Source organism: Alexandromys fortis, unplaced genomic scaffold (assembly GCF_014885135.2).
Source record: "Alexandromys fortis isolate MF-2015 unplaced genomic scaffold, M_Fortis_MF-2015_v1.1 scaffold_8_9099976_23576923, whole genome shotgun sequence".
In the NCBI taxonomy this organism is placed as follows: domain Eukaryota; kingdom Metazoa; phylum Chordata; class Mammalia; order Rodentia; family Cricetidae; genus Alexandromys; species Alexandromys fortis.
This window is the reverse complement of record NW_026067899.1, coordinates 2,737,127-2,765,086: the sequence shown is the minus strand read 5'-3', so window position 1 is coordinate 2,765,086 and position 27,960 is coordinate 2,737,127. Positions and strand designations below refer to the sequence as shown.

The 27,960-nt window shown below is 48.6% G+C and overlaps 1 protein-coding gene across 2 annotated transcripts in view; it reads left to right on the top strand.

Moving 5' to 3' along the window:
- The first annotated feature begins 474 nt into the window (after positions 1–474).
- Gad1 (glutamate decarboxylase 1) overlaps positions 475–27,960 on the top strand; it is a 36,172-nt gene continuing 8,686 nt past the window's right edge. Inside the window, exons 1-11 of one of the 2 annotated variants that reach the window (XM_050121832.1) lie at positions 475–577; positions 3,804–3,866; positions 8,435–8,596; positions 9,701–9,943; positions 14,906–14,996; positions 21,543–21,655; positions 22,754–22,869; positions 22,951–23,030; positions 23,260–23,314; positions 24,897–25,013; positions 26,292–26,356. In XM_050121832.1, coding sequence (XP_049977789.1) covers positions 499–577; positions 3,804–3,866; positions 8,435–8,596; positions 9,701–9,943; positions 14,906–14,996; positions 21,543–21,655; positions 22,754–22,869; positions 22,951–23,030; positions 23,260–23,314; positions 24,897–25,013; positions 26,292–26,356 — 1,184 coding nt within the window. In that variant the 5' untranslated portion in view covers positions 475–498. Of the gene's footprint in view, positions 578–3,803; positions 3,867–8,434; positions 8,597–9,700; positions 9,944–14,905; positions 14,997–20,137; positions 20,175–21,542; positions 21,656–22,753; positions 22,870–22,950; positions 23,031–23,259; positions 23,315–24,896; positions 25,014–26,291; positions 26,357–27,960 lie in introns of those variants that run through there. The other variant, XM_050121839.1, reaches the window with a different exon arrangement.

Below are 27,960 nucleotides of genomic sequence, written 5' to 3'. Positions count from 1 at the left end.
AGACACAACAACGGGAACCAGACACCGAACCAGACGTACCCGCCCCGCGCGCCCTCCCCTTGTCTGCGGGTCTGCCAGGCTGCTGGGAGCCCAATGGGGCTTGTCTCGGCTTGGCTGGAATTCACTCGAAGAGTGCTCCTAACCCTGTCCCCACCCCCATCCCCCGCATCCTGAACCCGCCTCGGAAGCCCCTTAGCTCTGAGCCTCATCGGGGTCACCCGGTTGAGCCTCCAGACTTGAGAGTCGCTCTGGGCTACTGTGCCTGCGCCCCAGTCTCGGAGCGAGCGAGCGCCTCCCCACCCCCTCCCACCCACAGCGCACCGGGACCCAGCCAGCTCGCTGCCCTTGGTCTCTCTTCTGTCTCCGAGACTTCTGTGACCCGGGCCGCAGGACCCAGAAGCTCGCCCCAGCGTAGCTCTCCCTTCTGTTTGCAGCCTGTTCCTGCCCCCAACCCGCAGGGGACCCTTGAACAGTAGAGACCCCGGGACCACCGAGCTGATGGCATCTTCCACTCCTCCGTCTGCAACCTCCTCGAACGCGGGAGCAGATCCTAATACTACCAACCTGCGCCCTACAAGTAGGTCCTGCCCCAGTTTCCTATTAAATGGACTGCAGCGAGGGTGGGGGCGCTGGGACCGCGTGAGGCTGCGCTGTCGGAACGCTAAAGGAGCGAGTGGAAATGATGGAGGCTGGGAAACAAATGGGGCCCTATCCCAGGTTCCAGCTTAGAGGTCATTTGGCTGCCAGGGACACGAGGTGATTCCCAGGGCACCGAAGAGCGACGACTTCACAAGGGCCCAAGGCATAGATTCCTAGGGTCTTAGCGACGGAATGAGGCGCGCAAGGCAGGCGTTACGTTGTTTTTTGTCTGATGGGACAACAAGGGTCAGAACAGGGAAGGCGGTGTGAGGAACCCGGAGTCCCAACGAGAATAGTTATTTTGCTCTAGCTTTGAGCTCAGACCTGACCTCCTCCTCTCCTCTCCCTTCCTCTACCCCCAGCGCTGTACTCATAGTCCATAATCAGGGGAAATTTCGACGTTAATTGCAGCTTTTAGAAAACTCAGGGTCCCTAATTGCTCCAAATTTGTGTCTAGCTATTGACGAGTGAGGGCGAAGCCAGGGGCGTGAAAGGTGCACAGAACTGCATGAGATTCAATTAATTACATCTTAGAGACAAAAAGGGCGGGGTGGGGGGATATTAGGCATCTTCCGGAGTGGCACGGTGTGGGGGGCTAACGAGGAGAAGAAATGGCTTGCCAAGCCGGGAGGCAAAAGCACCCCTATGCTTTTGCCTGGTCCAGAGACCTGTCAGCAGGTGACAAGTCTCGAGAGAACAGGGAAACCAGATAAAGGGAGCATTTATGCTTCCCCACCCGATGTGTCTCTAATTCCGACTGACTTTCTGACTCCTTGAAGAGGAGCGGAGACACGGGATTTGTTTGTCTTTTTTTCCCTTTTGGGGGTGAAGTCTTTCCCCACCCCTCTCCCACAAATCTATCAGCTCCAGACAGCTATGGCCCCAGAATCTCTCCAAGGGAGGAGCTGAGGTGGATCGGTGTGGTCGAGAGTGCTCCTTGCTGCTGCGTTTTTTACGGCACCACTTATTCTAAGCTTGTGAAAACAATTGTGCTCTCCTTCGCAAGTGTCAAGAAGAAGGCAGGAAAGCCCCGTTCAATCTCTGGGACAGACTCTGGAGCTGGAGGCCCTAATTCCTCAGGCCACTTTGCAGTTCCCTTAGCAGCCCCCTCTTTCTGTAGGCAGGCAGGCTACAATTATACACACAACAAAGCGAGGCTCCGGTGGATCGGCCAGTGCTGGTGGCACGTGAGCCAGGCGCTGGCGGCGGAGGCGGCGGTGGGAGCTGGCCTGGCAGAACTCGAGGCCTGCGCCCCTTTTGTCTGTTGATTGCATAGATTTCTTTCCCAGGCCTCCTCAATCTTACTCCAGTCTTCATTCCCACAACGCACACTTTTCTCCCTCTCCTGCAGGGGTGGGTGCAACCCTTCACACTAGGCACCCCTGCATCCTACATCCAGATCGCCCCAGTCCTCAAATGTCTGGCCTCAGCAAAGGCGAGGCGATGGTCTGAGTTCACGTGTAGCGTGGTGCCCCTGGAAACCACCAAAATGGAGGGCAGAGTTCTAAGTACCCCTGCCGGGAGAATGGCCTTTTCCTAGGAACACCTACCCTTAACTGAAGAGCCCTGGAGCTCGGGCTTGGTTCACTTTCCGCCCTCCCCGAAAGACACACCCCCACCTGCCCAGTTTGCTCTGCTGGATCCGCTGGAAGGCGTTGGTTCTGCTCACGCGCGCGCACACACACACACACACACACACACACCTTATTCCAGCAGCCCGCTGGCAGGCAGGCGCTCTCCCGCAGATAGGAAAAGGTATTCTCAACTCCGGCCACAACAAAGGGGCTCTCGCCCATCTTCCTTCCTAGTCTTCCTGTTTTTATCAACGCCTAACTTGAAGGAAGAAAATAAACAAATTGAACTGTTTCTGATCGCCAATCTCAGGCTAAGTGACCTTGGGAAACTCTTAACCTCTGGGAGCTGAAATGTTTTTGTCACCTGAGTCTTAACCCACACTCCTGAGTGTTTCGGGGGCTGTTTTGTTGATTGGGTGAGACGGCGTTTAAAGAGAAAGCACAGATATTGGGAGGAAGTAGAGCTCTGTGCTCCAGGTACTATTATTAGGGTTTTGCTGTTGCAACGATTTCCTTTTTGTCAGTGGAATTCCATCTGCGACATACTGTCTCCCGACGTCAGGCCGTTTCTTCTCCCCTCTGGGGCTCTGTTGTGCCTGGGGTTTAATGGATGTCACTCTGCTTATCGCTGCCAACACTCGTGCGTCGCTGGAGGAGCGGGCCCGGGTGGGGTGGGGGGATGGGAGGCGCCTTGCTGGGAGGGATGGGGAGGGGATTTCTCTTTGGACCCACCCTACCCCTACACGAAGGAAGGCTTCTCGGGAGCGGTAGGCTGCCTCTTCGCATTCTTTGCTGGGAGTTAACACCTGAGTGCCTCCAACATGGTCTGGTTAAAAAAGGAAAGTCCTGCAGCCGGCGGTTCAGACCCGGAAGAGAGGTGTCCGCATCCGCCTGCTCCAGACCTTAGGAGTCCAACGGAAGGGTTAATGAGGGGCAGGTTGCGAAGGGGGTTAGGGGTGGGCTGAGGACGGGAAGACTGGCTCACCATTGTCTTCTCTGCTCCCCAGTCTGACTGGAGCAGTCATGCGAGTCCGATCATCTAGTCAAATACTATTTTTCACCCAATTAATTCCTGAACTCTTCCGCGACCCCATTTCATGCCAGTTTATTTTAAGCTGCCACTCGGCTGGAGACCCGCCAAGAAATTATGAGACGTTTGGGTCCCAGATGCCTCTGTGTTCCCTATATGAGCTGTTGTGTTGTCCTCTTCAAGCCCGAAGACTGAGACCCGGGGCTGGGCCCAGCGGGTAGGGTAGCTGAGCCACGCAAGCACCAAGGCCATCTTTGCGTGTGTGGTTAGCTTTTGCCCTGGTGGAGACGCTTGTGGGTGGGGTCCATAGCTGTGAGCATCCCTTCTTCAAAACACGGTTCAGTACCTGAAGTCAGCAGCAGGCAGGAAGCTTTCTGAGAGCTGGGAGCTCTGTCTGTGAACCAAAGGTGTAGGTAGTTCCTTGTTCCTTCCAGACCAGAGCTTTTCTGGAGGTGTGCGCTGGGAAGGACCTCTACAGCCCTCTCCAAAACCTTTGTGCCCTACACAGTTTCTCACCGGCCTGAACCTTGCTATTTTCTTTTTCCTGTCTTTGCCCCTAGCATATGATACTTGGTGTGGCGTCGCCCATGGATGCACCAGAAAACTGGGCCTGAAGATCTGTGGTAAGTGAACAGGTCCTCAGGGGTGGGTCTCTTCAGAGGGAAGCGATGGTTGTGCCGATGGGTTTATAGGCGTGTTAGGCATCTGGAGGAGGACCCTGGCCCTTGTACCTGGTGTTCTAACTCCTTTACAGTTCCCGCATCCAGTGGAAGCGGTCCCTATCAGGCCCTGGCTCTCCTCATTCAGCAGGAGAGGTCTTTTCCTTTGGAGACCCAGTAACCAGAAAACGCTTAGATCCGGGGGGGACTCATTTCGCCCAGTAATGCTTCGGAAGTGGGGATACAGCACCCCCAAGCGGCAGCCAAGCTGTTCTCGCCGGCGCCGGGCTGCTTGGCTAACTAGTGCTTTCTGCCCTCGAGTCTGTAAAAATCTATTAAAAATTGCGAAGTGGTCTGATTTTCGGAGCAAGCAGGCCTAAGGCGCAATATTTATCAAGGCTGCTACTGACCCTTTGTGGTTACTCACTCCATCCTCCATCCTCGATTGAAAGTGGCTTCCCCAACTTAAGGGTTTTGCACCGAATTGTCACCCTGATTCAAATTTCGTTCTTGGGGCTTCAGGGGCCCAAGAAAGGAAAAGGGTTGCCCGCAGCCCTAGGTGGCCTTTCTAGGGGAAGAGTGGGCAGCATGGACCGGACGGTTTGCCCTGCGGGTCTTCGACGGCAGCAGAAAAGAAGGAGGGGGGGCAGGTGCGGGAGGGGAACTGCAGGGAAGGAGAGAATGTTGGGGGTGGGAGGCGGTTGTCTGGAACGATTTGCCAGCAGGGAAGGAAAACAGATCGGGGAGGGGGAGGAAAAGGAACGAAGGGTCTGAAGTGAAAACGCCCCAGGGTTGTAATTTTTTTTTTTATTATTAAAAAAAAAGGAGATTTGTTCGAAGGGACACAGCTGAATGGCTCTGGCTGAACAATGAGGAGCTGCTTTCCCGACTACATTTCTAAAATTCTCTAGCCTTATCGGGCCAGAAAATACGGGTTTCCCTGGGCAGGGGATGGAGAGGCGGGGGAAGATTAACGAGGGACTTATTAAAGACCCATCCGTCAGCTGCTGGGCACGAGATAGCGGCGGAGCCCGTGCCGGCGCTTGAGCTCCGCCCCCCAGCCTAGGGAGCGCAGGGACCCGGAGGGGAGTGGGTGCTGAGGAGGCTTGACCTGCCCGCCTCTCCAACTCCCCCTCCCTCCGGTGCCCAGGTTGTAGCCGTTGAGAATCGGTGGGAAGAGTGGTTCTTTAGGGCCTTTGGAAATCGGCGTCCTTACGTGTTTGGCAGCGCACGATCCTCTTCGCATCTCTGGGACCCTGGATCCCGGAATCCACTATTAACCGGGCGCGAGACCTAGCGCGTATTCAGGAAAGCCTAGCCCTGCGGCCGTAGAACCCAGGGGTTTAGAGAGTCCCCAGCAGGCAAAACTGGTGGACCACACCAGAAGCGATCTCTACGCAGGGGCAGTCAAGAGCCCAGAGCTTTGTTCTATTAATAGCCCCTTCCCACTCCCACCCAGCCATTCCTGGCTTAATGGCCCGTTTCCCGCCTGGTCCCTCTTGGCGCTGTGGCTCCCGCCTTCTGCTGTTGTCATTGTGGTGCAACCCGGCGGCAAACAGAACAGAAAGAGCCGTAGAGTCTGCCTGGGCGACGCAAGGGGTAGGGACAGGTTCCAGGTGAAGGCCACTTTTCTTCTGCCACCTGTCTGTAGGAGCTAGGACTTGAAGGCACAGTCTCTATCCTGCCTCCTCCTGCTCTTGCAACTGGGCCTTGGAAGATGAGATTCAAATACTCCTGTTGGAGACAGACCCGATGTCTGGGGGCATGGGGGCGTGGACTGTCATCCGTAAAGAGATTCCTGTCTGTTCTCTCTCTCTCTCTCTCTCTCTCTCTCTCACACACACACACACACACACACACACTCACACACACACTTTGGGAGAAGTTGCAACCTGAGTGAGATGAAGGAAACAGAGGACAGTACTGTGGGAAAATTACACTAGCCAGAATGCTATGCCTTTGAAGGCTTGGGCTGGAGGAAGGCAAAAGCAGAGTAAGGGTTTGTTTCCCATACTTCCAGTCAGTTTTCCATTTTAAGCGAGTGGAAGTAGCGTGCACTAGTCGGCTACTGTTGCCGCTGAATCCACAGCCCACTCCAGCCCATTCCCAGACTCCTCTCATCCCAGACCTATTTGCACCTGGCGGTTTGCGCTGCCTGGACCTAACACCAACAAGACTGACTTGACGGCCAAGGATCTAATAGTCTCTTTCTTCAAATCCATCGCCCTGGATGGTCCCCTAAGCATCTGCATGCTTTGCTGAGATTCAGCTCTCACCCATTCCCTACCCCCTCCTCCTTACTCCAGGGAATGAAGCTGCAAGAATGGCCACAGAGTCCCTAGTCATTCCCTCTGCTCTAGAGGCAGAACCCCCTGGGAGAGTAATCAGATGGAAGAAACCCAAGGCTCTGCCAAGAGCTGGAGAGTGGCTGCAGGCATGGTGGCATGACCCAGATAGAGTGAGTGGCAAGCATGCCTAAGCTTCTGGCTCTGCCAGCTCTCCAGCGTGTCCTTGGTCTTCCATCACTTACCTCTGCAGAGGTCCAAAACTTGCTGCCCAGACAGACCCTCCACACATGTGTTCTAAGTTTGTAATCAATTGCCTATTCTAAAGATGGAGATACCTCAAATGCCGCTCGGTATTGCTGGTGTCTTGTGAAAAAGTGCAGATCTGTTAATATGTCCTGTGCCCACAAAAACTAAAAAAGAGCTCATGTCCCAAAGCTGCATGGTGCTGGGTTTCAGCATCCCCTGTGTCCGGTGACCCTGCGTCTTTATGCCACACCTTGCTTGGAGTTTCATTTGGAAACAACTGTGCGGAGCATGGTGCTCTGTTTCTACACAGCTCCTAGGGCCCAGGCCTTTGCTATGGGGGATGAGAATGGAGAACACCCACCGACCCAGAGGGGGAAGTCCCCTCGGGCTGCCGCTCATCCTTATTTGAGGCTGGGTGGATGACCGTCTATGACTTGAATCTACACAAGCTGCAGGCTCTCTCCTCTATGCCAGTTACTCACAGGCCAGCACTAAATCCTGGTGGCTGGGGTACAAAGCAAGAGAGAATACAGGGTGCTTCTGGGAAGTTTGAGGGACCCCCTAGTCAAACCATTGTTAAAGCATTCACCTCAATAGCATCCTCCACTTAATTTCATCCTTCATCCCCTATAATCCTCCACCTCACCATTCCTGGAGAACAAATAGCTCCTTCAGGGCCTCTCTGAGCCAAGAGTAGCTTTGATCAGATGATAGAGACTGCAGGGTAGGTCTCAGATAGACAGGATCACCCTTCATTGAGCCAAAAGGATTTGGTTTCTCCAGTCAGATCCACTCTATAGCCATTGTTCTTGACAAAGGAAAACAGTGCCGGGGCCAGGACCCTACAACCCTCTGATGGAATGGGTGCTGCCTTCTGGCTTTGGACTCTTGATTATGTCTTAAGGATCTTGGTTTCTACATAGACAGGTTTGAGAGTGGGGTACAGTGCTTGATGGGGGTGGGGGAACATGCTCCAAGCTGGCAGGCCCTCCAGCCTGTTGGGTTCAACCCTGCTTCCTGGAGTGCTGCTGTGAGGGTATTTGTACTACATGCCATGAGCAAGCGAGATTTCTTCTCCTTCTTAGGGGAAGTGATGTGGTGCTGTGAATCCCAACCTGAACTCAGAGTTCATTTCAGTATGCTTCTTGCATAGCTTCCTGTCATTACTGTGACAGAGGTGGCCAGCTGCCAGACTGAAGCTTCTAGAGGGGGAGAGATTGGTCTCACTGCCTCTGTATCATTCTCACTACATGACAAGCTGCTCTTCTTCAGGTGCTCCATGAGTACCTATAGCTGGCTAAGCCTATGTCAGGTGCTCCATAAGTACCTATAATTGGCTAAGTCTATGTCAAGGCTGGAAGATGTTGAAGCTTTCTTGCCTTTTCTCTAACACTGTATCAGTGGAGACAGGTGACTCAGGAAAAGCTGCACTGCACTGCGTTTTTGAGTCAAAAGTATTAGACCTGTGATATTTACCTGGTGCCAGAAAAAGACATCTTCCTTAACTTCCAGGACCTTATCTTTCCTCCCTCTGTTGCCCTCACCCTCCTCCCTCTGCTGTCCTGCCCTCCATGCTACTGTCCTTTCCCTTCCTCCTTCCATTGGTCTTCACCCTCCTCCCTCTGCTGTCCTCATCCCACTGGTTCCACAGCCCCAACGTTTGTCAGCATCCTCTCTGGGTCCCCTCCTTCCAGACCCCATCCTGGGGCGGGTTACTGGAGTGGAAGCTGTCCAGTCAACTTAATTCAGTTTGTTGTCACGTCGAGAGAAGATGGGGCTCACTTGCTGCTTTTCTCTCTTGCATGACTGGGTCTGTGCCACTGATGACACTGGACACAGCCCCTCCCCGCCTGAAGGCAAGCAGTTCAGAGTCACTGGAGATAAACCCGTGACACTGGGTGGCTTCTCTTCTCAGCAAAAGGAGAGCCCTGCCTGGAGGGTCAGCCTTTGGTAGCTTGGCAGTTCCCAGTCTCTCTGACCTACCTTCTTGTGCTTTAGGCTTCTTGCAAAGGACCAATAGCCTGGAAGAGAAGAGTCGCCTTGTGAGTGCCTTCAGGGAGAGGCAGTCCTCCAAGAACCTGCTTTCCTGCGAAAACAGCGGTGGCGCGGGTGCCCGCTTCCGGCGCACAGAGACCGACTTCTCCAATCTCTTTGCTCAAGGTGGCCCCTCCCCAGACCCCACCATGCCTAGCCAGTTGGTGCCTCATTTGAGGGTCTTGATTTCCCCCTGAAATTTTACTTCTTTCACTAAGAAATATCATTACTCTGTGAACCCTCATGAAACTGCTTTTCTGACCTTGGTATGGACCAGTCTCCCTCCTTCCCTACTGCCCAGGTCCCTGCTGTTTTGAAAGGTAGATGAAGGAAGTCTGTAAGTCATTCGGTTCTAAAGACACTCCTAGAGACAAATAGGGACACTTACCTTCCAAGATTACCAACCTCCAAACCCCCAACCCACTCTGTGGGAAGCTGTGTATCTGGGCCTCATGACCAAAAATCACAGATTCACTTTTCTTTTGAAGATCCTTTGCTAGCTCCTGTGGGCTCTGCAATGCAGGCTTTGGGAGGTGCCTTCCCAGGCCCTCCTCAGCAACTCAGGGGACTCTCCCCTCCCTTACCTCTGGCAGAACCACAGAAGCCACAGCTTTATTAAACCTCCGAGACAGACATGCCCTGGATGGCCACACAACCCGCACTTGGTCTATCCTGGAAACGTCACTCAGGACCCCAACAGCTCTTTTCCTGCTCACGGCTCTAAGTCTGCTCTACAGAGATGAGAGCTCAAGTCACCTTCAGATATCTAAAAAATAAGTCTAGGCCCCAAAGGATGAAGTCAACAGAAAGATAGTGGTCCCCTCTGTCACCTTCTAGAGCCCATTCCCACAGCAGCCCCACCTTCTGCTGTCCACAGATCAAACAGATCATTAACACCAAACCAGATGCACGGGGACACCTGGTCTCCGGGAGGCCAACAGAAGTACTTCACAGCGTGTCCATTCAGCAAATGGACAGCTGCCAGGGTCAGCTGCTCAAGGTTCCTCTAAGGGCTCACTCCTCCCCCATAGCCTGACTCTCTGGAAGTGTGGAAAGCCCTAGGAATGCATCCAATGTCTTTGTGTGGGCAGAAGTGCATCCTTCTGGGGATGGGGGCATCCAAATAGCAGTATAGATCCGTATCCTGGAAAGCAACGGGGCCCCTCTGAAGGCTGACCCAGGGAAATGAGGCAGGTGCTAATCACTCTTCTGCTTCCCTTCTCTGGTTAGATCTCCTTCCGGCTAAGAACGGGGAGGAGCAAACCGTGCAGTTCCTGCTGGAGGTGGTAGACATACTCCTCAACTATGTCCGCAAGACGTTTGATCGCTCCACCAAGGTGCTGGACTTCCACCACCCACACCAGTTGCTGGAGGGCATGGAGGGCTTTAATTTGGAGCTGTCTGACCACCCCGAGTCTCTGGAGCAGATCCTGGTTGACTGCAGAGACACCCTAAAGTATGGGGTTCGTACAGGTAAGCGTGAGGAGGGGTTGACCATTCATCTCACCTAGCTGATCAGGAGCATGGCCAAATCGTGTTGAAGTGGCCCTGTCCTAGTGAGGGAGGACACCAGGTCCTCAGTGACCACAAGGTCACTCTGGGCCACAGTGACTAGAGCAAAAGCTCATCATTTCTTTTAAAACTAAAAAAGGTACAGATATATGTCAATAAGTCATTTTATTGCTTGCTTGTTTGTTTTTGTTTTAGGCTATTCATAACCTAAAGAGAGCAGAGAGACCATTCCTTTGGTCTTTTCTCAGATCCACCTCCCTCGCCCTCACCTGCCATTTGCACTGGGGAACTGGCCCGTTTCTCTCTCTTCTGGGGCCCCTTTCTAAGGGTTGTCATTACAAACTCTCACAAACAATGGGGATTCGTTCTTTCACAGTTTTGGAAGCTGAGCCTTCAAAATCGAGGTGTCAGCAGGCCCAGGCTTTCTTTGAAGGTGCTCAGAAAAGATCCAACCTTGATTTTGTGGTTTTTGGTCTTCCTGGGCGTTCTCCTTGGCATTCCTCAGTTTTTAGATGCCGCACGGTGGCCTCGGCCTTCCCTCCACATGGCCTCTTCCCTGTGAATGTTTGCCATATCTTCTCTTCACATAAGGACACCCCCTTCTTTGGATTAATGGCCTTGTCTAGATTGTTTGTACCTCAAAAACCCTATTGCCAAGTAGATTCACTGTCACAGGAACAAAGGATTGGGCTTTGAATTTATCTTTTGGGGGAATACAATTCAATCCAGAACACCCAAGAGAGCCTCCCTTTCTGTCCTCCCCTTCTTCTCTTTCTCCCTCCCTCCCTCCTTCCCTCCCCTTTTCTCCCCCACTTACATCGTATTCCAAATGAGTCACCAAGTTCTATTTCCTACTCAAAGATTGTCTTTCGCCCCCTCTTCACCTTTCCCAAGTCCTCTCTAATCAGCAATCCTGGCTCAAGTGATTACTTTAAAAATCACCCCAAGTTCAAAGACATTTTAAACCTCTGTGGGAACTGTTTCTTAGCACTGAAATAAAGAAGAGTTTCTCTGCCTGGCAACTCTCTTTCCCTCCAAGCCTGGCTTTACTGGGCCCTCAGGCAAACAGATCTTCGGGAACTGGGGGTCCTGGTCACAGTTGCCATCACAGGGGGAAGCCTTGAGGTGAGGGATGGCATGGTGTTGCTTCTTTCTTTCCCTCTTTGCCTTTACGTCCCCTCATCTAAACCCCTAGAAGATAGACTGGCGATCAGGATGGGGGGGAGGGGGGCTGGTGGCAGGAAAGCTGAGTAAGACGGCTTGGGCGTCGGAAACAAACTGTCCTCATGAACTAATGAGGCTGACCAAAGACGCTGTTTAAATAGGGAATTCCGAGTAGCTTTTGAGGTCAGCCACCACCACTGGTCTGAGAATAGTCTCATTTTATAGTTACTGAATAGGCCAGACTCAGTCACATGCATGAAGTCTGCGCTGTTTGTTGAAGGAAAGCACTCAACAATCCAGCTCCACTACCATCCCCTTGGTTCTCATCCTGGGGAGGAGAAGTGCTGCCTTGCTGGCTTAGAAGAGAGTCAGGATTCCCTGTGTCAGCTTGACTTGCTTTGGCATTCTTTTTGCTTTACATACTTTCTCCATGGTAGGGTAAGACTATTTATCTGTCTGTCTGTCTGTCTGTCTGCCTGTTTATCTATTTATCTGTCCATCCATCCATTCATTCATTTACAAACTCCCAAAGAAAACACAGAATCATGCCATGACAGCATCTCACGCCTGAGGTCAGAGAAAGCCTATCCTTGGTCACTGCATATCATCTCATGTATGAATCCACTGAGATGTTTAAGTCTGTGCACTTCTGATGGGCACAGCAGCTTCCGGAGGCAGACGTTCGCATTTACAGAGTACGTAACCTTCCACACCACGTGGAGCTTCCTGCTGCCCTTCACAGGGTTGGCACCGGTTAAAGGACACCATTGCTGCTGTATCAAAAGCCAGTTCCTGATTGCTGGTCTATAATTCTGAGTATGCATTCAAACCCCTGAAGGATATTAGTGCCCAAATAATGAGTTGGGTTCTAATAATGGAGCATACTCCTCTAGGTACAGTCTAAGAGGGGATATGGTGGCATTTGACATTGCTCTATGAATTAACCAAGGCCAGCACATGATTTTCCGTGAACTGGCGCAGAGATGAGGCAGCCTTCAATCAGAGCAGCCACTTAGGGGATTGCTGGCTTGTTCTTTTTTTAACTTCTCATTACGGAAATTTTGAATTTATACTCAAGTAGAATTGTATAACGAACCCATGCGCCCAACACCTAGCTTTAACTATTAACAACTCCTGCCCACATCACTTCACCCTGACCCCTTCTCTGTACTGTGTGGAAGCAAGTCCCCAAAAAAATACTATTGCATCGACACCTATCTGCACGTTCAAGAATTTCTTTTAAAAAATCACATCAATCTTCCAACTGTAAAAAAACAATTTTCTTAATACTATGAAATATTCAGTCGCCTCATAAATATATAAGAGCTTTTGCTGAATGTTGTCTCAATTCTCTCGAATCGGGAATCCAGTTCCATTCATGCACACTGCAGTTGGCTTATACACATCCTGTTCAATTGATTTCTTCCTTCGTCTCTTTCTTCTTTGCAGTTTGTTTGTTGGGAAACCTTACTTTAAAATACTTTCTCCCCTTACTTGAAATTAAACCATGCATTATTCAGTGTCCTGTCATAATTGAAGTTAAAATCTGGGGTTGGACCTGGAGGTGTGTGGCTATAAAGCCAATACTGAGAAGGTGACGTTAAGAAGGCCCCAGTTTGAGAACAGTCTGGGCTACATGAGGAGACCTATCTACAAAATCACAGAAAAGAGAGCAAAAGATGAGACGGGAGGAGGTGAGGGGAGAAGGAATGGAATGTAAACTAGGTTGCTGCTCAGTAGAAACTGTTAGAGGATTCTGGAGGCAGACGCTGTAGCCATCTGATAACGGGTGTTGGGGAACCTTTGCATCTTATCTCAATGGACAGACTGTTTCACTTCATATCTGTCTTTGTAGTGTGTTCTTCTGCCATTCTGTGTGGCCTTGGTGCGTATCAAAAAAGTGTGATTGAGCTTATTTATAATCCAGTACTAGCTTAGGATGAAGGAACTGTTTTAAGAACTGTATATGCTTTAATGAGTATCAACAGAAGTGTTTCTTTAGAATATTTTTATTACTTAACAATTTCATAATGTATACAATGTATCTTGCTTACAACCATCCCAACTCCCCCCTCCCAGTCTCCCTGGCTCCCTTAAAAGTCCCACGCCTACCTTCATGTTGCCTTTTGATTTATTTTGTTTTATTATTATTTTTTTTTGTTTGTTTGTTTTCAAGACAGGGTTTCTCTGTGTAGTCTTGACTGGCCTGGAACTCACTCTGTAGACCAGGCTGGTCTCAAACTCATAGAAATCTGCCTGCCTCTGCCTCCCAGAGTGCTAGGATTAAAGGCGTGCACCACCACTGTCCAGCATCTTTTTGTTTTGTTTTGTTTTTGTTAATCTGCTGAGTCCAGTTAATGTGCCTGGGGTGGGTCGTCCACCTGACTGCAGACACCTACCAGCCGCCATGTTCCTGAAGAAAGATGACCCCTCCTCTCGCAGGACATTGAGGGGAGAGGGGATTCTCAGGGAGGAGACTTAGACCCGGAAACATTCAACCACTAGCTCTCTGACAGTTACTGGCAGACAAAGGCAGTTTCTGCTGGGAACAGAGTAGCCAGCAAATCTCCCCAGCACTGTCCTCTGTCACATTCTCCCTGGCTAATCTATTGCAGTGACTCTTTCATGGCAGGGATTTGAGTTTTTAATAAACATCAAGTTAGCAAAACCTTCGAACTGAGTGCAGAGCCAGTTGAGGCTGCATGGGGCTTTTGAGCCGCAGAACCTAAGTGTTTCTGTGTTCAGCAACTGATCGAGGACTGATCTGCCTACTTGTAGAGGAGATGCTGGGTCAGCTCGGCTCTTAATCTGGTTAGCTCCATTACTTTATGGGCACCTAACTCTCGATGGACAAAAAACACTGTTGCTTGACATCACATTTGTCCCAGAGACCCAGAGAGTGGTGGGTGGTCTCTGCATCAGGTCTGCCTTGAAACTGCCCAGGCTTGTTTTGATCTACAGCACTCTGAAGCCTACAGCCTCCTCTCCATTAGCCAATCTCAACCTGGCACTTAAAATCCTTGGGATAGTGAAGCAAAGGTTGCAATCGATAGGAAGAGAATAAGGACTACGGCAGCTTCAGTAGGCGGTTAAGAAAGGATCTTAGTTTGCAATCCAAGCTGGCCTTGAACTCACTATCCTCGTGCCCCGGCCCCTAAATACCAAGATCACAGGTGTGCACCACCCACCACTCAGGACATTCCCACTTTCTTTCTCGTAATTGAAGAAATAAGGGCGACAAAAGGGCTCAGCTGAAAGTCAACAACTAAGATAATGGAGGACATAGTTCATTTCATGAGTCTCAGTTCTGGGGTTTATGCTTCTTCTCTTACTAATTTGTGTATGTGTATTCTGCTCTGCACATGGTACACTGTGTGGATACCTGTGTACCAAGTGCATGCAGTGGTCACACAGGCCAGAAGAGGGCATCAGATCACCTGGGATTGGAGTTACAGATGGCTATAAACCACCATGTGGGTGCAAGGGATTGAACCCGGGTCCTCTGGAAGAGCAGCCAATGTTCTTAACCACTGAGGCATCGTCCCAAATCCAATTTTCAAATTTTTTGAGTTAAAAGCATGCTGCCTTTGAAACAGACATCCGAGGGTATCATTGGTGCCAATTCCTCCTTCTCCAGGACCCTTGGAGAACTCTGTCAGACCACAGGTTGGAGATACAACTGTATGGTCCAGCCCTTTGGCTCTGAAGATCGACTGAGAAACCTGGCTTTGCCTTAATACTTGCCTGTTGCCATTCTAGGTCATCCTCGATTTTTCAACCAGCTCTCCACGGGTTTGGATATCATTGGCTTAGCTGGCGAATGGCTGACATCAACCGCCAATACCAACATGTAAGTCTCATGTATTCTTTTCCTATAAGCATACATGATGCATATGGCTTGTTGTTAAGACGTCCAACTCCGATGGTTCTGTTCTCTTAGAGTTCTTTTTTTTCCCATAAAAACTTTTAGATTTTCACAAAGTGACAAGCTATTCTTGAATAATGTAATAAGAGTGTGCTTGTGGGAAATGATAGCTAGTGTTGAAATTTCTATGTGAACTTGCATAACAGGCTGTTTCTCTGTATGCACTTCTTCAAAGGTCATGCTTCGGGCTATGATTTCGGTTTCCTTTCCCGCCGATGCACATTGGTGCTTGCCACTTAGGCAGTATTTCCTCCATAATTAAGCTTTTATCCCCACAAATCAGTTTGATCAACCTATTAACTGAACACTCTGCAGCAGCATTCATCTACTGCAGATATAGCGTGTATTCCTTTCAAAATAACTTGGTAGGCTGTGCTGCGTCTACCGCTTCGGAAACCTCCACTTGCTCGTGCAGACAGCACTTTCATTTAGTTCTGCGATCTTTTAAAGGCATATGAAATAATAAATAAATGTATACGAAACTGCTTTCAAGATTTTAAAGGTGCAAGTACAACCTGGGTAGCCTCGGCAATCACCCCGAGATTTCCTGTGTACATGTGTGTCATCTTTGGGGATCGGAATTCAGTACAAGATATGGGGGTCGCCGCAGCTTAAGGACGACTACCTTTGCCCTCAGCACGAGTGACAGTGTTTACCCACTCTCAATGCATCCAGGCGGCGGCATAGATTCAATTAAAGTATCCAAAGGGAATTAATGAAGCAAGTTTACTGCAATAACTTAATGATAACCGCATAAGAGCAGTGTCTGCCACTGCTGCAGGGTTGAGAGGCCGTTTGTTTGTTATTTGCTAGTTATTCTATGCCACTGGGACTCAGACCCAGGCCCGTGGCACGCTAAGCCTGCGCTCTGCTGTCCTGCTCAACAATGTCAGCCCCCAACTCACTTCTTAAGTTGGTTGCAAAGTAGATTCTAAAAAAATGTGAAGTTAGGAGAATGAGTGGGGTCGCCAGCAGTGCCTCTGGACAGCGGGCAGAAGTACTCTGTTTTCCTTAAGCCATGGCCGGGCCCCAGAGCCAGCTGGGCTTCCTTAAACTACCAATTGCGCATGCGCATCCCAGGGCTACCTAAGGCTGTGACTCAAAATACTAAAAAGGGCGTTCGGAAATTCAGACAAAATTTTAAAAGTAAATAGGGCAAATGGAGCCATTTATGCTAAAAGGCATAAAAATTCAGCTGATTAGAAAAATGAAAGCGGCTTCACACTTCCTGCCCACGAGTCAGGACATCTTCACGGTGTGAACGCGGGTCAGAGATGCGATTGGCCTCCCTGTCCTCCCCAAACAGAAAAAAAGCCTCCCTTCGCCATCTTTGCTCTGCTATGGTTTGTAGAATAAAATATTTATCATCAAGTGCAAACATCATAACATACTAATTATAACCTGAAGCAAATACACAAATGCTTAATTGTAGCATTTAACGGGAGGGAACAACTTAGATTAGAGAATGCAGTCTGTTTGAACCCAGCAATTTAGCAAACAAGTGAGGAAACACAGAGGAAAGGGTAGGTGTACGTCTGGGCGGGGGTGTGGCTCAGTGGGAGATCACTTCCTAAGCATCTTCAAGGCCCTAGATTTGATCTCCCTGACCCCCACCCTCAAAAAGTTTGTGTTCAGCAAGACCCAAATATCCACAGTGACCCAGACAGTGCATTCCTCAGGCTTTACATATGTGTTCTGTAGGCCTCTGGCTGCAGCTTCTAATAGGTACAGTCAATATCAAGGTAAATAAAAGGAGCTTACCCATCGAACCATTTATAATTAAACCTTCTCTTAAAAGCTTTTTTTGAACCAGAAAACTCTCATGGATTCTTTCTTTCCCCTTTTTTCGGTCTATGTTCATAAAATCAAAACCCTTGACTCTTTCCTTAGCACACCTCAGCCATAAAACACTAAAATATGTCCCAGCCATCTGAGGTCAAGGCCAAGCCAGCTAAATGACACATAGTAATTGCTTCTCCCCTGAACAGGAGGTGTTTGTAAAATATGATTCGAATCCAACAGATCGATAGAGAAGCTTATTTAAAACAGTGACAGGGTTGCTGTCAGCTCCAGGGACAGGCATTGTGTGAGGAAGTGATAACTGTTCTCCAGACAGTCTCCTCAGCCGGGTGTCCTGGAAGGGCATGACATGCGGCTGCATCACAGGGACATGCGCGGGGACATTTGCTCCCGTGTGACAGTTCCTTCCACAGCCAGGAATGCTGTCCCAAACAAGCCTGGGAGAGACAGGCAGGAGAGCTTCATTCCGGCCATTTGTGATTTGATTACTGCTATGCTCACACCTCCCCTCCCGCCCCGCATCCGTTGAGCGTGCATAGCCCTGGTGAAAGAGCACGGTTGCTGTCTTCTGGAAAGTCCTTTCAGAGAATGCTCCGATACCCTCATTGAGAATGAAGCGTAGGGCATCTGACCGGTTAGCAAAGAAAGAACGCGCGTGTCCGTGCTGTTCTATCCTCCCCAGGCAAGGATCGATGAGCATACAACAAACACTCTGCAGGTGTGTAGCTGTTCTTGGCATGTACCGCTCTTCTCTGCCAAAGCAAGTCCACCTAGAACAGCTGGGCAGGTTGCACCCGCCACAGCACCCGGTGTGATAATGTAAGTGCGACATTTGCCGTGAGCTTGAGGGTCTGGCTTATCTGTTGCTTTATTCTCGCGGGAGTTGACACTGGAGAAACGTCTCGGGGAGTTTTCAGTTATCGTACTCTGAGGGGCGAGCTGTCAGAGCAGAGCCTGCTACAAGCAGGTCCTATTTGTCATGAAGAAAGCGCTACAGCCTAAAGGACTGGGATTTCAGACCCTGAAACCGACAGCTGCAATCTCACACAAATCCAAGTGTTCCTCTGAGTTTCTGGCTTTGCAAGCAGGGCAATGATGTCTTCCCTTACATAGTGGTTCTGAAGACTTAACACTGGCTCCACCCTAAGTGCCTACGGTATATAAGACACCCATACCCCCCATGTTACACGCACAGCCTCCTGTCTCTCGTTCCTAACTCTTGCCATCTCTGAACGAAGAAGACTCTCCCTAAGATCCCCTTAAGTAGCTTACTTATGGCACCTGTCACTTCTGTAGAGAGAGGAGGGTAAGAGGATTGCAACAACAGCCACTATGGAAGGGTCTTCCAGGAAAGTCCTCAGCCTGGAAGTCACCAAAAGTCCAGGGTCCTTTTTACCTTTCTGGGTCGTAGTATACCGGAAAGCTCTCAATTACAAAGTTACTTGGCGCTGCATGCTGATTACCGGAGTTCCAGCTCTTACTGTCTGTTTCAGAACTCAGGGAAGCAGGAGGGTGTTGATGGCCTGTGGGACTGAGAAAGAAAGGAAGGGAAGGAAGCAGGGCTAGGAGGCATAGCAGAGGCAGGCAAAGCAGGATGCAAAAAAAAAAAAATCTCAGAAGTCACACAAAACACTCCACATAGCCATTGTCCGGCCATGCTGATGTTGCGCAAGGAAGCTAGTAAAGACAGCACAGCTCGTAACAGACTGTAGCAGAGGAAGAGACAGTTGGTGTGGTTAGTGACTGGCCAAATGCAGCATCTTGACCATCAGTTTACTTTAAGTTACTTTAATTTAATTCTGAGTGCATCTCACCGACCCACCTCCCTACTGAGAATCATCTTGCTGTTTTAAATCCTTGCTTCCAATCCACGCACTCTTAGGCTGTATGTAGCCCGAGCCCTTTACGGACCTACCGAACTGATCTTGGATCCTGAAATGAACCATGTCCTGTGACTTCAGCATCCCACCATCTTCTTCTGGATCTGCATTGACCTTTGATCTCTTGACATCATCTTTCTCCTGTCACTTAGGGAAGGGTTTTTTAAGCTAGGGTCTAAGTTGTAAGGGGAAGAATTTCTTACAGTTGTACATAAAATAATGGTATATTCACACCTTTTACCTGGAGATAGGGTTATGGTTTTCCTAGAATTCCTAAAGGTGTTGCTAATCCAATTACAACGAGCAAGATCTACTGATCTAGGGTAAACTTCAAAGCCTTTTATAAGATACAGATGCAGGAAGACCCCTCTCAGTATAACTACAAATATGACCCAAAATAGAAGGCAGGGTCAGAAGGCAGAGGAACAAGACATCTCATTGGTCCATTTCTCAAATCAACATCCATGACCAATAAGTATCCAGAGAAAACTTTGCAAACGTATAGTCGTCTTAGGCACACAAAAATCTTGTCCTTCAAAAGGTCCCCCCCACCCCAGTTTCCAAGAAAGGAAAGACATAAGCACTAAGTTCCAGAGTCAGTATAGTAATAACTGAGATAACTGGTCTGCCAGGCCAAGATAGAGACCCTCAAACAAGATGCAGCTCAGGACAAGAACCAAATGCTTGATTCACCGTAGTAAGTGTCCATCTCAGACTTGGAAATGGTGTCTCGTATCATCTTTGTCTCCTCCAAACATAGGGACTGTGATGCACAGAACAGCCACTCTGTATCTGGTCAAGAGAATTTAATGAAGGCTTAGGAACCACGTACCCAACATAGATAAGGACTTGAAATCCATGAGACCAGATGGCCTCCCGGTGGAGCTCTAGACTCTTCTTGCCTGTCCTGGTAGGAATGGCCATGGTCGGCTTCCTTAGGAAGACAGATTTGTATGAATGTAAGGGCTAAGTTGCTTCTATCCTGAAACGCACATCAAATCAAACTCCTTGGTTTTCAGTCCCACACATCTCTCTCCCCAACATGGTCTCTGCCTGACCATCTAATACTGATTCGCCTCTACCTCAACTCTCATCCAGTCCTTGAGATGGTTTTGATGCTGTAGTGTGTGACTCCACCATTCCTTTCCATGACCTTGGGAGATTTCTTGTTGGTATGCAATATTATGAGATCCGAGCACGCAAACTGCCACCAGTACCTCTTCACCATGCAAACATTTTGGTCATTCCAACCTTTCCAAAAGTCACGGGAACTGCAGATAATACATTTGTTCAACAGTGTGGAGGTACAACCCATGAGTTTGCCTCTTGCTACCCTCGGCATCCCAGGCTAAACCAGGCACCCTTCTCTTCTTCTTCCTTCATCAGGCCATCAGACATGAGGGAGTGTTGGTTGCTACGGTGATGGGGCTCAGAGCAGAACCAAAGCATGAGTGTGACCTCCAGAGGTGATGGTAACTGAACACATGTTTTCCAAGAGTCTTCCTCCCAAATTTTCAGGGGACCCCCCCACAAGGAAAATGAACATACTCCTTTTGAAACAAAGTCCCTCTCGTCTTCCCACCAGCCACGTCCCCTGAGGATCCTCTTGGATCTTTTGTGTCCTCTTGTATTGCCACATGATTAATGTGACTGCTTTTCTCGCTCCTGATTAAAGCTAGGGGCTTCACCTGTGTTTTACGTAGAGCAATAGTTATCTCATTCTTGCAAATTAGCTTTTCTAAATCATTAAGCAAGATTCCCATTAGTCTTTGGCATTGGCATTCAGCCGCACGCCTCTAAGTGATGACAATGCCTCCTGTATCACTTGGCTGGATTGGTCCAAGCATCTCTTTTCAGCTAGGATGGTCTTGGCTCAGCCAACAGACACCAGAGCTTAAGAAGTTCGAGCCAAAACAAGAGAAAAGGAGCCTCAGAGTCTAGTAACTATATTCTGTCTTCAGGCTCAATTTTCTGTGGATGGTCTTCCTTGACGTCTCTTGGACCCTGTTTAGTATCTTGATCTTGCTGCGATGACTGTCCTACCAGACAGAGCCACTGCTTTGAACTTCTTTTAAAAAGAACATGGCTTGCTTCATTTACATCTCTCTGTTGGGAGACAAATGCAACCTGTCAGGCGACCTGACTCTCACAGTCAGATACGTATGCAAGTTGACCGTCTTCTTGTTATTTGTTATTTGTAATTAGAAAATCATCACTTCTAATTATTTTTGACAGATATTGACTCCAGGGAGTTATAGATACATAGTTGTCCTTAGGGATTATTAGAAGAAAACATGTAGATAATTACATTGAGATCTTTAAAACACGGGTCAATATTCCCAATTATCTTCACAGTCAGCTTTCAGAGGTTTACATTGTTTCTGAAACATAGACGTTAGCCCTGCCTATGAGCGTGAAACGGGCAGTCCTTTAATAGAAATAAAATGGCTCTACCAATTGTAAGTAGACACTGAAATGCATTTTCTCAAGTTAACGTTTGCCCTACAAACAGTAACGGCGAATCCTCTCCTCTGGGTGAACCACACCTGAGACAGGTGAAACTCTTCTTTGGCTGGTGAAATATCTCACAGCAGACTGCCCACCACCTCTCTTGGTAAGCAGGCTGGGTTTTGACCCTTCTGGACTAGCAACATGTGATTTCAGGAGACATCATTTTAGCGGTTTTGAGCATTCATTTTCAGTGCCCACTACAACTGCTGTACCAACGGTCTGTGTTCATCAAATCAGTAGGTTTATGTTCCCTTTCTCCTTCCTTTCATCGCCACTCCAGGTTTACGTATGAGATTGCACCTGTGTTCGTTCTCATGGAACAGATAACACTTAAGAAGATGAGAGAGATCATCGGATGGTCAAGTAAAGACGGTGACGGGATATTTTCTCCCGGTAGGTTTCTTCTCTGTAACTGATTGCCCTGCCAATATGGATCCTTTGATTCTTTTTTATTTATTAAAATTGCTAACACAGGTCAATTCTAGACACTATGGGTTTCGTTGTAACGTTTGTACCTATGCATGTGTTACAGTCGATGATCATAACTCTCTGCCTTCTTGTCTTTGTCAGAATGAAGGCTAGCAAGCATGCTCTCACCCCTGTGAACCAGCTGACCAAGGCTGTGTCTGGGGCGTGCTAAATGGTGCCCTTCTGACAACAGCAAATCTAGGGATCAGTGAATCCGATGATCAGTTAACTGACTTCAGCCCAACTAGTGGATCTACTGTAGTCTCTAACTCAATGTAGATACAATAAAAAAAAAAAAACCTTTAAAGGCAGCTGTTCTTGGTGGTAAGAAGCAGGTACAGGTGGTGGTAGAGGCAATGTAACTGCATACGGGGGAGAAAATAAGAATACAATTGTCCAGGCAATTCGAGCAGACCACTGATTTGCCTATTTCATTCTCAGGGAACTGAGGGAATGCCAGAGTGACTAGTTTGTGTTGGTTAGGCTTGGGCAGTTATCTCCTTTCTGCTTGGATCTTTATTTGGAGAGACATGAGTGAGGTTTTGTCTGTGTGAATAGACTTAGACTTCTCCTGGATTCACTAACTCAGCCGGTAACCAAGAGATGCTCTATTTCTGTCTGCAAGCGCCATTCCTCTCTTTCTCTGTCTTCTGAGGTCAGGGAGCAGATCCAGCTTTGTTCAATAAACAGCTTACACAGAAGATGGAAGCTGGGAGGCTGTAACTTACTGTGTCTTTGCCGCTGCCACCGCTGTCTCTTACATTCTATATAGGCTTTGAATAGGCACTGAAATACACGAGTCATCGCCAGCAAAACTGCCTGCGTAGCTTTGGAGATGAGTGTAGCCCCTTCCAGTTCAGAGCAAAGGGTCCAGAGGGAAGTCCTTAAGAGTAAGGAAGCCAGTAAGACTTTCAGGATACTGTCCTTCCCTTTCTTCATGTCTTGAAGCAGCAGCTCAACCTTCGCGTTAAAAAAAAACGCAACAGAGCCCTGCAACCTCCTGCTATGTCTGCTTGTTGATAGGGGGCGCCATATCCAACATGTACAGCATCATGGCTGCTCGCTACAAGTACTTCCCGGAAGTCAAGACGAAGGGCATGGCCGCTGTGCCCAAGCTTGTCCTCTTCACCTCAGAGCACGTGAGTCGGAGACTCTGCCTTGTTGGACTCCAGTGCGTGTTAAGGGACTAACTTTTAACCTCAAGCCTCTGTCTGTTGCAGAGTCACTATTCCATAAAGAAAGCCGGGGCTGCGCTTGGCTTTGGAACCGACAATGTGACTTTGATAAAGTGCAATGAAAGGTAGGCGGGGGAAGCGAGCATTAGTCCCTGATGTATTAAATGTGTTCATCTGTTAAATTTGTTTTATTGTGCTTAAGGACTGACGCGGTACAGTGTGCCAAGCTGCTAATGGTCTGTTGAAAATATCCAATTAAATTACTTTTTCCTGCTGGTGATAAAGGGTTTTTTTTTCCTTGTATAATCTTGTTGGTTCTTTATTTTAATTTCTTTCTTTTTATAACAATTACAGGGGGAAGATAATCCCAGCTGATTTAGAGGCAAAAATTCTTGAAGCCAAGCAGAAGGTATGTGTGATATGGCTCATCTGAAACTTCACTGAGTACTTTCCCAAAAAATGACTGATCTCTGACCTACACAGTCAAAATTTTTGATAATAGGATAATTCCATTTCTAAGGTTCCTGTCTAGATATTCACTGATTTCCAACTTCTTTCCAGCTTTTAGCCTCAAAGCTAAGTCTACAAGACAGACAGACAGAGAGAGAGAGAGAGAGAGAGAGAGAGAGAGAGAGAGAGAGAGTGTGTGTGAGAGAAAGAGATGGGTAGAGTCTACTGACCAAGAGCTGAGCTCCTGTCCGTCTCCTCCACCTGTCCTAGCACTTTTCATTCGTTCCTTTGCTTTCCTCTTTTCCCCGTTGGCATCTTACCGTGAGCCAGCATGCAGACCTGCCACTGTTACTATGTGGGAGCATGTGCATGTTCATGTTCATGTGTCAGAAGTTTTGTGCGCATGTGTGTGGAAGCCGGAGGACATACGTCTTCAGATGTCTTTCTTAGGCACACATTTATCGGAGACAAGGTCTCTCCTCGGCCTGAAACTCACAAGGTGCGCTAGGTGGGTGGAGCAGCGAGCCTCAGGAGCCACCTGCCTCCACTTAACCAATTCTCCCATTGCAAGCATGCACCAACATGCTGGCTTTTTCAGTGGGGACTCCGAGGCTTGAACTCAGGTCCTCATGCTCCGGAGACAGGCTCTTTACCAACTGAGCTAATTCTCCAGTCCTTGTATCCACCTCTTTTTAAAAACGCCAATGTTTGAGTTTAATTGTCTTGTCAAACCACTTAGAACAGAGTGGCTCCCGCAGAGAAGAGTATCCAGAGAATGTTCAGAAGTGAAATGCTTAGATAAAAGCCTGCCCATCACTCCAAATACTTACTAACCTTTTCTTTGTTTTGTTTTTTTTTTGTCATATAATTTTTTACTGTGATCTATTTTCTATATTTTGCTTGTTTAATTCAAGTCCATCTTGTTAGAATTCTTTATCTACTTGCTCTCTGTTTTGTTCCCAGCATCAAAAGGCCTGGCACATAAAAGTCACACAAAAGAAGCAAAACAAAATCACTCCGTTGAATGAACGGATGAACAAGAACACTTTTAGCTGTGGTCTCTGATCCACACCAGTTTGGCTCACAGTTCGAAATGAATATTGTTGTCTTCCACTTTTCTTAGAAATGAGCAGACGAGGAAGGTTAAAAAAGCCCATATAAGAGGACTGGGAAGACGGCTCCACAGTTAGGAAGGCATACCATACCATACCATTCCATACCATACCATACCATACCATACCATTTCTATTCCATACCATACCATTCCATTCCATACCATACCATACCATACCATTTCTATTCCATACCATACCAATTCCATACCATTCCTCCTCTGAATCAGAGTTTCCTTCCCAGCATCCATACTAGGGTTACAGCCGCCTGTAACTCCAGCTCTAGGAATCTCTGAAATCCTTTTCCATGCTCAGGGCAGTGGCGTATGCATGCGCACTCACACATGCACACACACACACACACACACACACACAAATAAAAACATTTTTGAAGAAAACCACTCATCGACCATCTCTTTTGCCTCGCAGGGATACGTTCCCCTCTATGTCAACGCAACTGCCGGCACAACTGTTTATGGAGCTTTCGACCCAATACAGGAGATCGCGGACATTTGTGAGAAATACAATCTGTGGCTCCACGTCGACGTAAGTGCCCTCGTTCACACGCAGCCCGGTCCTGGCAAGGGGCAGAAATAACACTGCTTTCTGCTTTGCCTCCAGCTTACCCGAACACCCTCCCCGTCTCTCTCTCTCTACACACTTCAGCTCCTGCTCTTCCCTACTCCTCAGCACGCCATTCATGACCAGTACCGACCACAGACCCTGGCCACCCTCTGGGGTTCATCCCCTGTCCTGACTGCCAGTAGTTGTCTGGTGTGGCTCCTTCTCTAGTCGACTGTAATGAGCGGTGCCTCCCCTGGTTGCTTTATTTGGGTGAATGGGTGCACAGTAAAATATAGCTGATTTCAGAGAGAGAAAAATAAGAAGACATAACATACAGGAAGCGGCCGTGAGTGTGAACACTCCATTGCCTGCCTACATCCCCCCTCTGTAACACTTCTAAGAGGGCCTGTCTGCTGCATTCAGGAAAATCAGGAAGCACGCGGAAGACATGAGCAGCTCGGAGAGTTAGTTCCAGAATGTCCCAGCAATAGCAAATGTGCACTCCTACATATGTGATCAGAGCCTTTGGTTTTCTTCTTTCTTTCTCTCTTTCTTTCTTTCTTTCTTTCTTTCTTTCTTTCTTCCTTCCTTTCTTTCGTTCTTTTTTCTTCCTGCCTTCCTTTCTCCCTGTCCATTCTCTTACTGGATGTAATTTCTTGGAAATACACAATAGGACAATCTGTCCCACTGTTGAACAAATGACTACCAAAGAAAGGCTGGGCTGTGTCCCATGCGATGCCAGGCTATCCAGGCACCATGGTACCCACAAGAGTGTCTTGCTGTGACTGGAGCTCTGTGGGGTTCTCCAAACCCAGCAGACGTTGGTGCTTTCTGAGTTTCTCAGAATTAGTTTAGAAGAAGCAGTTAGCTGCGCCTGCCTTTTAAACAGTCTGCAATGCCCTCCTGGCAGTACCTGGCTGAGAGAATGCCTGGCTGCCCAGCACTTTGAGCCCTTGGCCTTGGCCCACAGCCACCACAAGCTCCACCCACTTTTCCTAGCTCGCTGAGACATTCTCTGGAGGAAGTTTATATAAAGAAATGGGAAGTGATGAAGAGCCTGGTTTCTGTGCAGCTTGAACTCAGTGTGGACTTATTCCATAGGTTATCCTTTGTGTAATTTTCCTGGCCTGGAACTTGCTGTATAGACAAGGATCTCAGACTCAGAGATCTGCCTGTTTCCGCTTCCTTAGAGCCATGCCCAGCTTGGTTTTCGATTCTTCAGCATCACGGCTTCCTCTTGTCTCTTTTTTGTCCTTGCAGGCTGCCTGGGGTGGTGGGCTGCTCATGTCCCGGAAGCACCGCCACAAACTCAGCGGCATAGAAAGGTACAGTGGGGCTTGGTAGCCTTTCCTCATCTCCTGCATCAGATACCCTAGATACCTTGGTCCAGCCCGTCCTCCTCCAACCTTGATGTCAACCTTAATTCCCCAAGCCTTGATGTTTTCCAGTGGTGAAACTCAATCTGATGGGGCAAACTTTAGCTTGCCTGGTGTTTTTTGAGTGTGTGCTGCATGGTTTATTTCCTAGTCAAATGAGTTTTTCAGTTCACCAATGACAGGTGCCTACAGAGAAAAAAGTAACAGTGGAGGGACAGGCAGGTCTCTAACCCCTTCATCTCTTCTTCCTCAGTGAGGTAGCTGATGACTGATACACCTAGCTTCCCGACTTACCGCAGTAGCTGTGGCAAAAGCGATATGGGAAGCAAAGGTGTAGAAAAGACTATCCCAGGCAGTGGGCAGGATCAATCCCAGGGCCCCGAGACATAATCTTGACAATCTTGAGGACGGTGGGCATGGAGCGAACTGGGAGAGTGGAAGAACAGGCCAGTAGGAAAGCTGGGCCAGGCAAGCTCATCAGAGCACTCTCTCAGCAACAGCTCCGGCTTCATAGCCGCTCCTGTGCCTGCTCCCTTCTGTCTCTGTTGCACCGCCATTGTCCACATGAGACTGCCTTGAGAAAGATGAAATATAGGACCCTATAATTCGGAGGAAAATACACTAAGTATAGATGAGCCAGCCCAGCTGCGCTTTAGACTTCTCAGAGGGTTTTCATTGTCCGTCCTTAGATTCGGNCTAAGGAAGCAGAAAGAGAGAGAGAGGTCCCAAGATGGCGATGGGCGGGTCAGAGGTTATGGGAGTGGGCGTGGCTAGGGCAGGGACCCAAGAATATCACAGCCCAGCTGCGCTTTAGACTTCTCAGAGGGTTTTCATTGTCCGTCCTTAGATTCGGGAACAGGCAAAAGGATTGATGCTCGACTTGTTCTTTGTTTACGTTGAAGCACGCATGTCTTCTGAAGGGAGCCAACCCCCCTCTATTTCCTGTTTCCTTCCACTTGGAGCAGCGGGGAATCATTTACTTCCCACCTTTGGGACCTTCAGAAAATTACTTTTAAAGACATTTTATGAGATCTAAGTATAATGTTTAATGACTTGATATGTGTCAGTGACGACGAAATTGTTTAAGTTCGTGCCTTCTAAATCTGGCTTGACAGGGATTCTTCTCCATGATATCAGCGCTTGGTTAACCTTCCTCGGGATTCCTTCCGGGTCTCTATCACGTGGTTGAAGGGAAAAGTTCTTCAACCTCTGCCCCTTCTTGAAACTCAGTACACATACACACTGACACACAGACACACACACACACACACACACACACACACCATGAAGGACCTAAGGAAGAGGCTAGAAACCCACAGCAATAGCTTAGTATTGTGAGAGCATCAGTGGTGTAATTCCAAGGCAATTGATATATCAAAGGAAACACCCTTCTCGGGTATTCAAAGGCAGAGTCCAACTGCGGCCCAGGCCGTCAGAAACGGTTCTGTAGCCTACTGAAGCAAATTTCTCAAGTTTGAATCATTCTGCATTACACTCCACTTGTTTCTGCAATGTCCTAGCGAGTGTGCTCCTTAGTCATCTAATTGCATCTG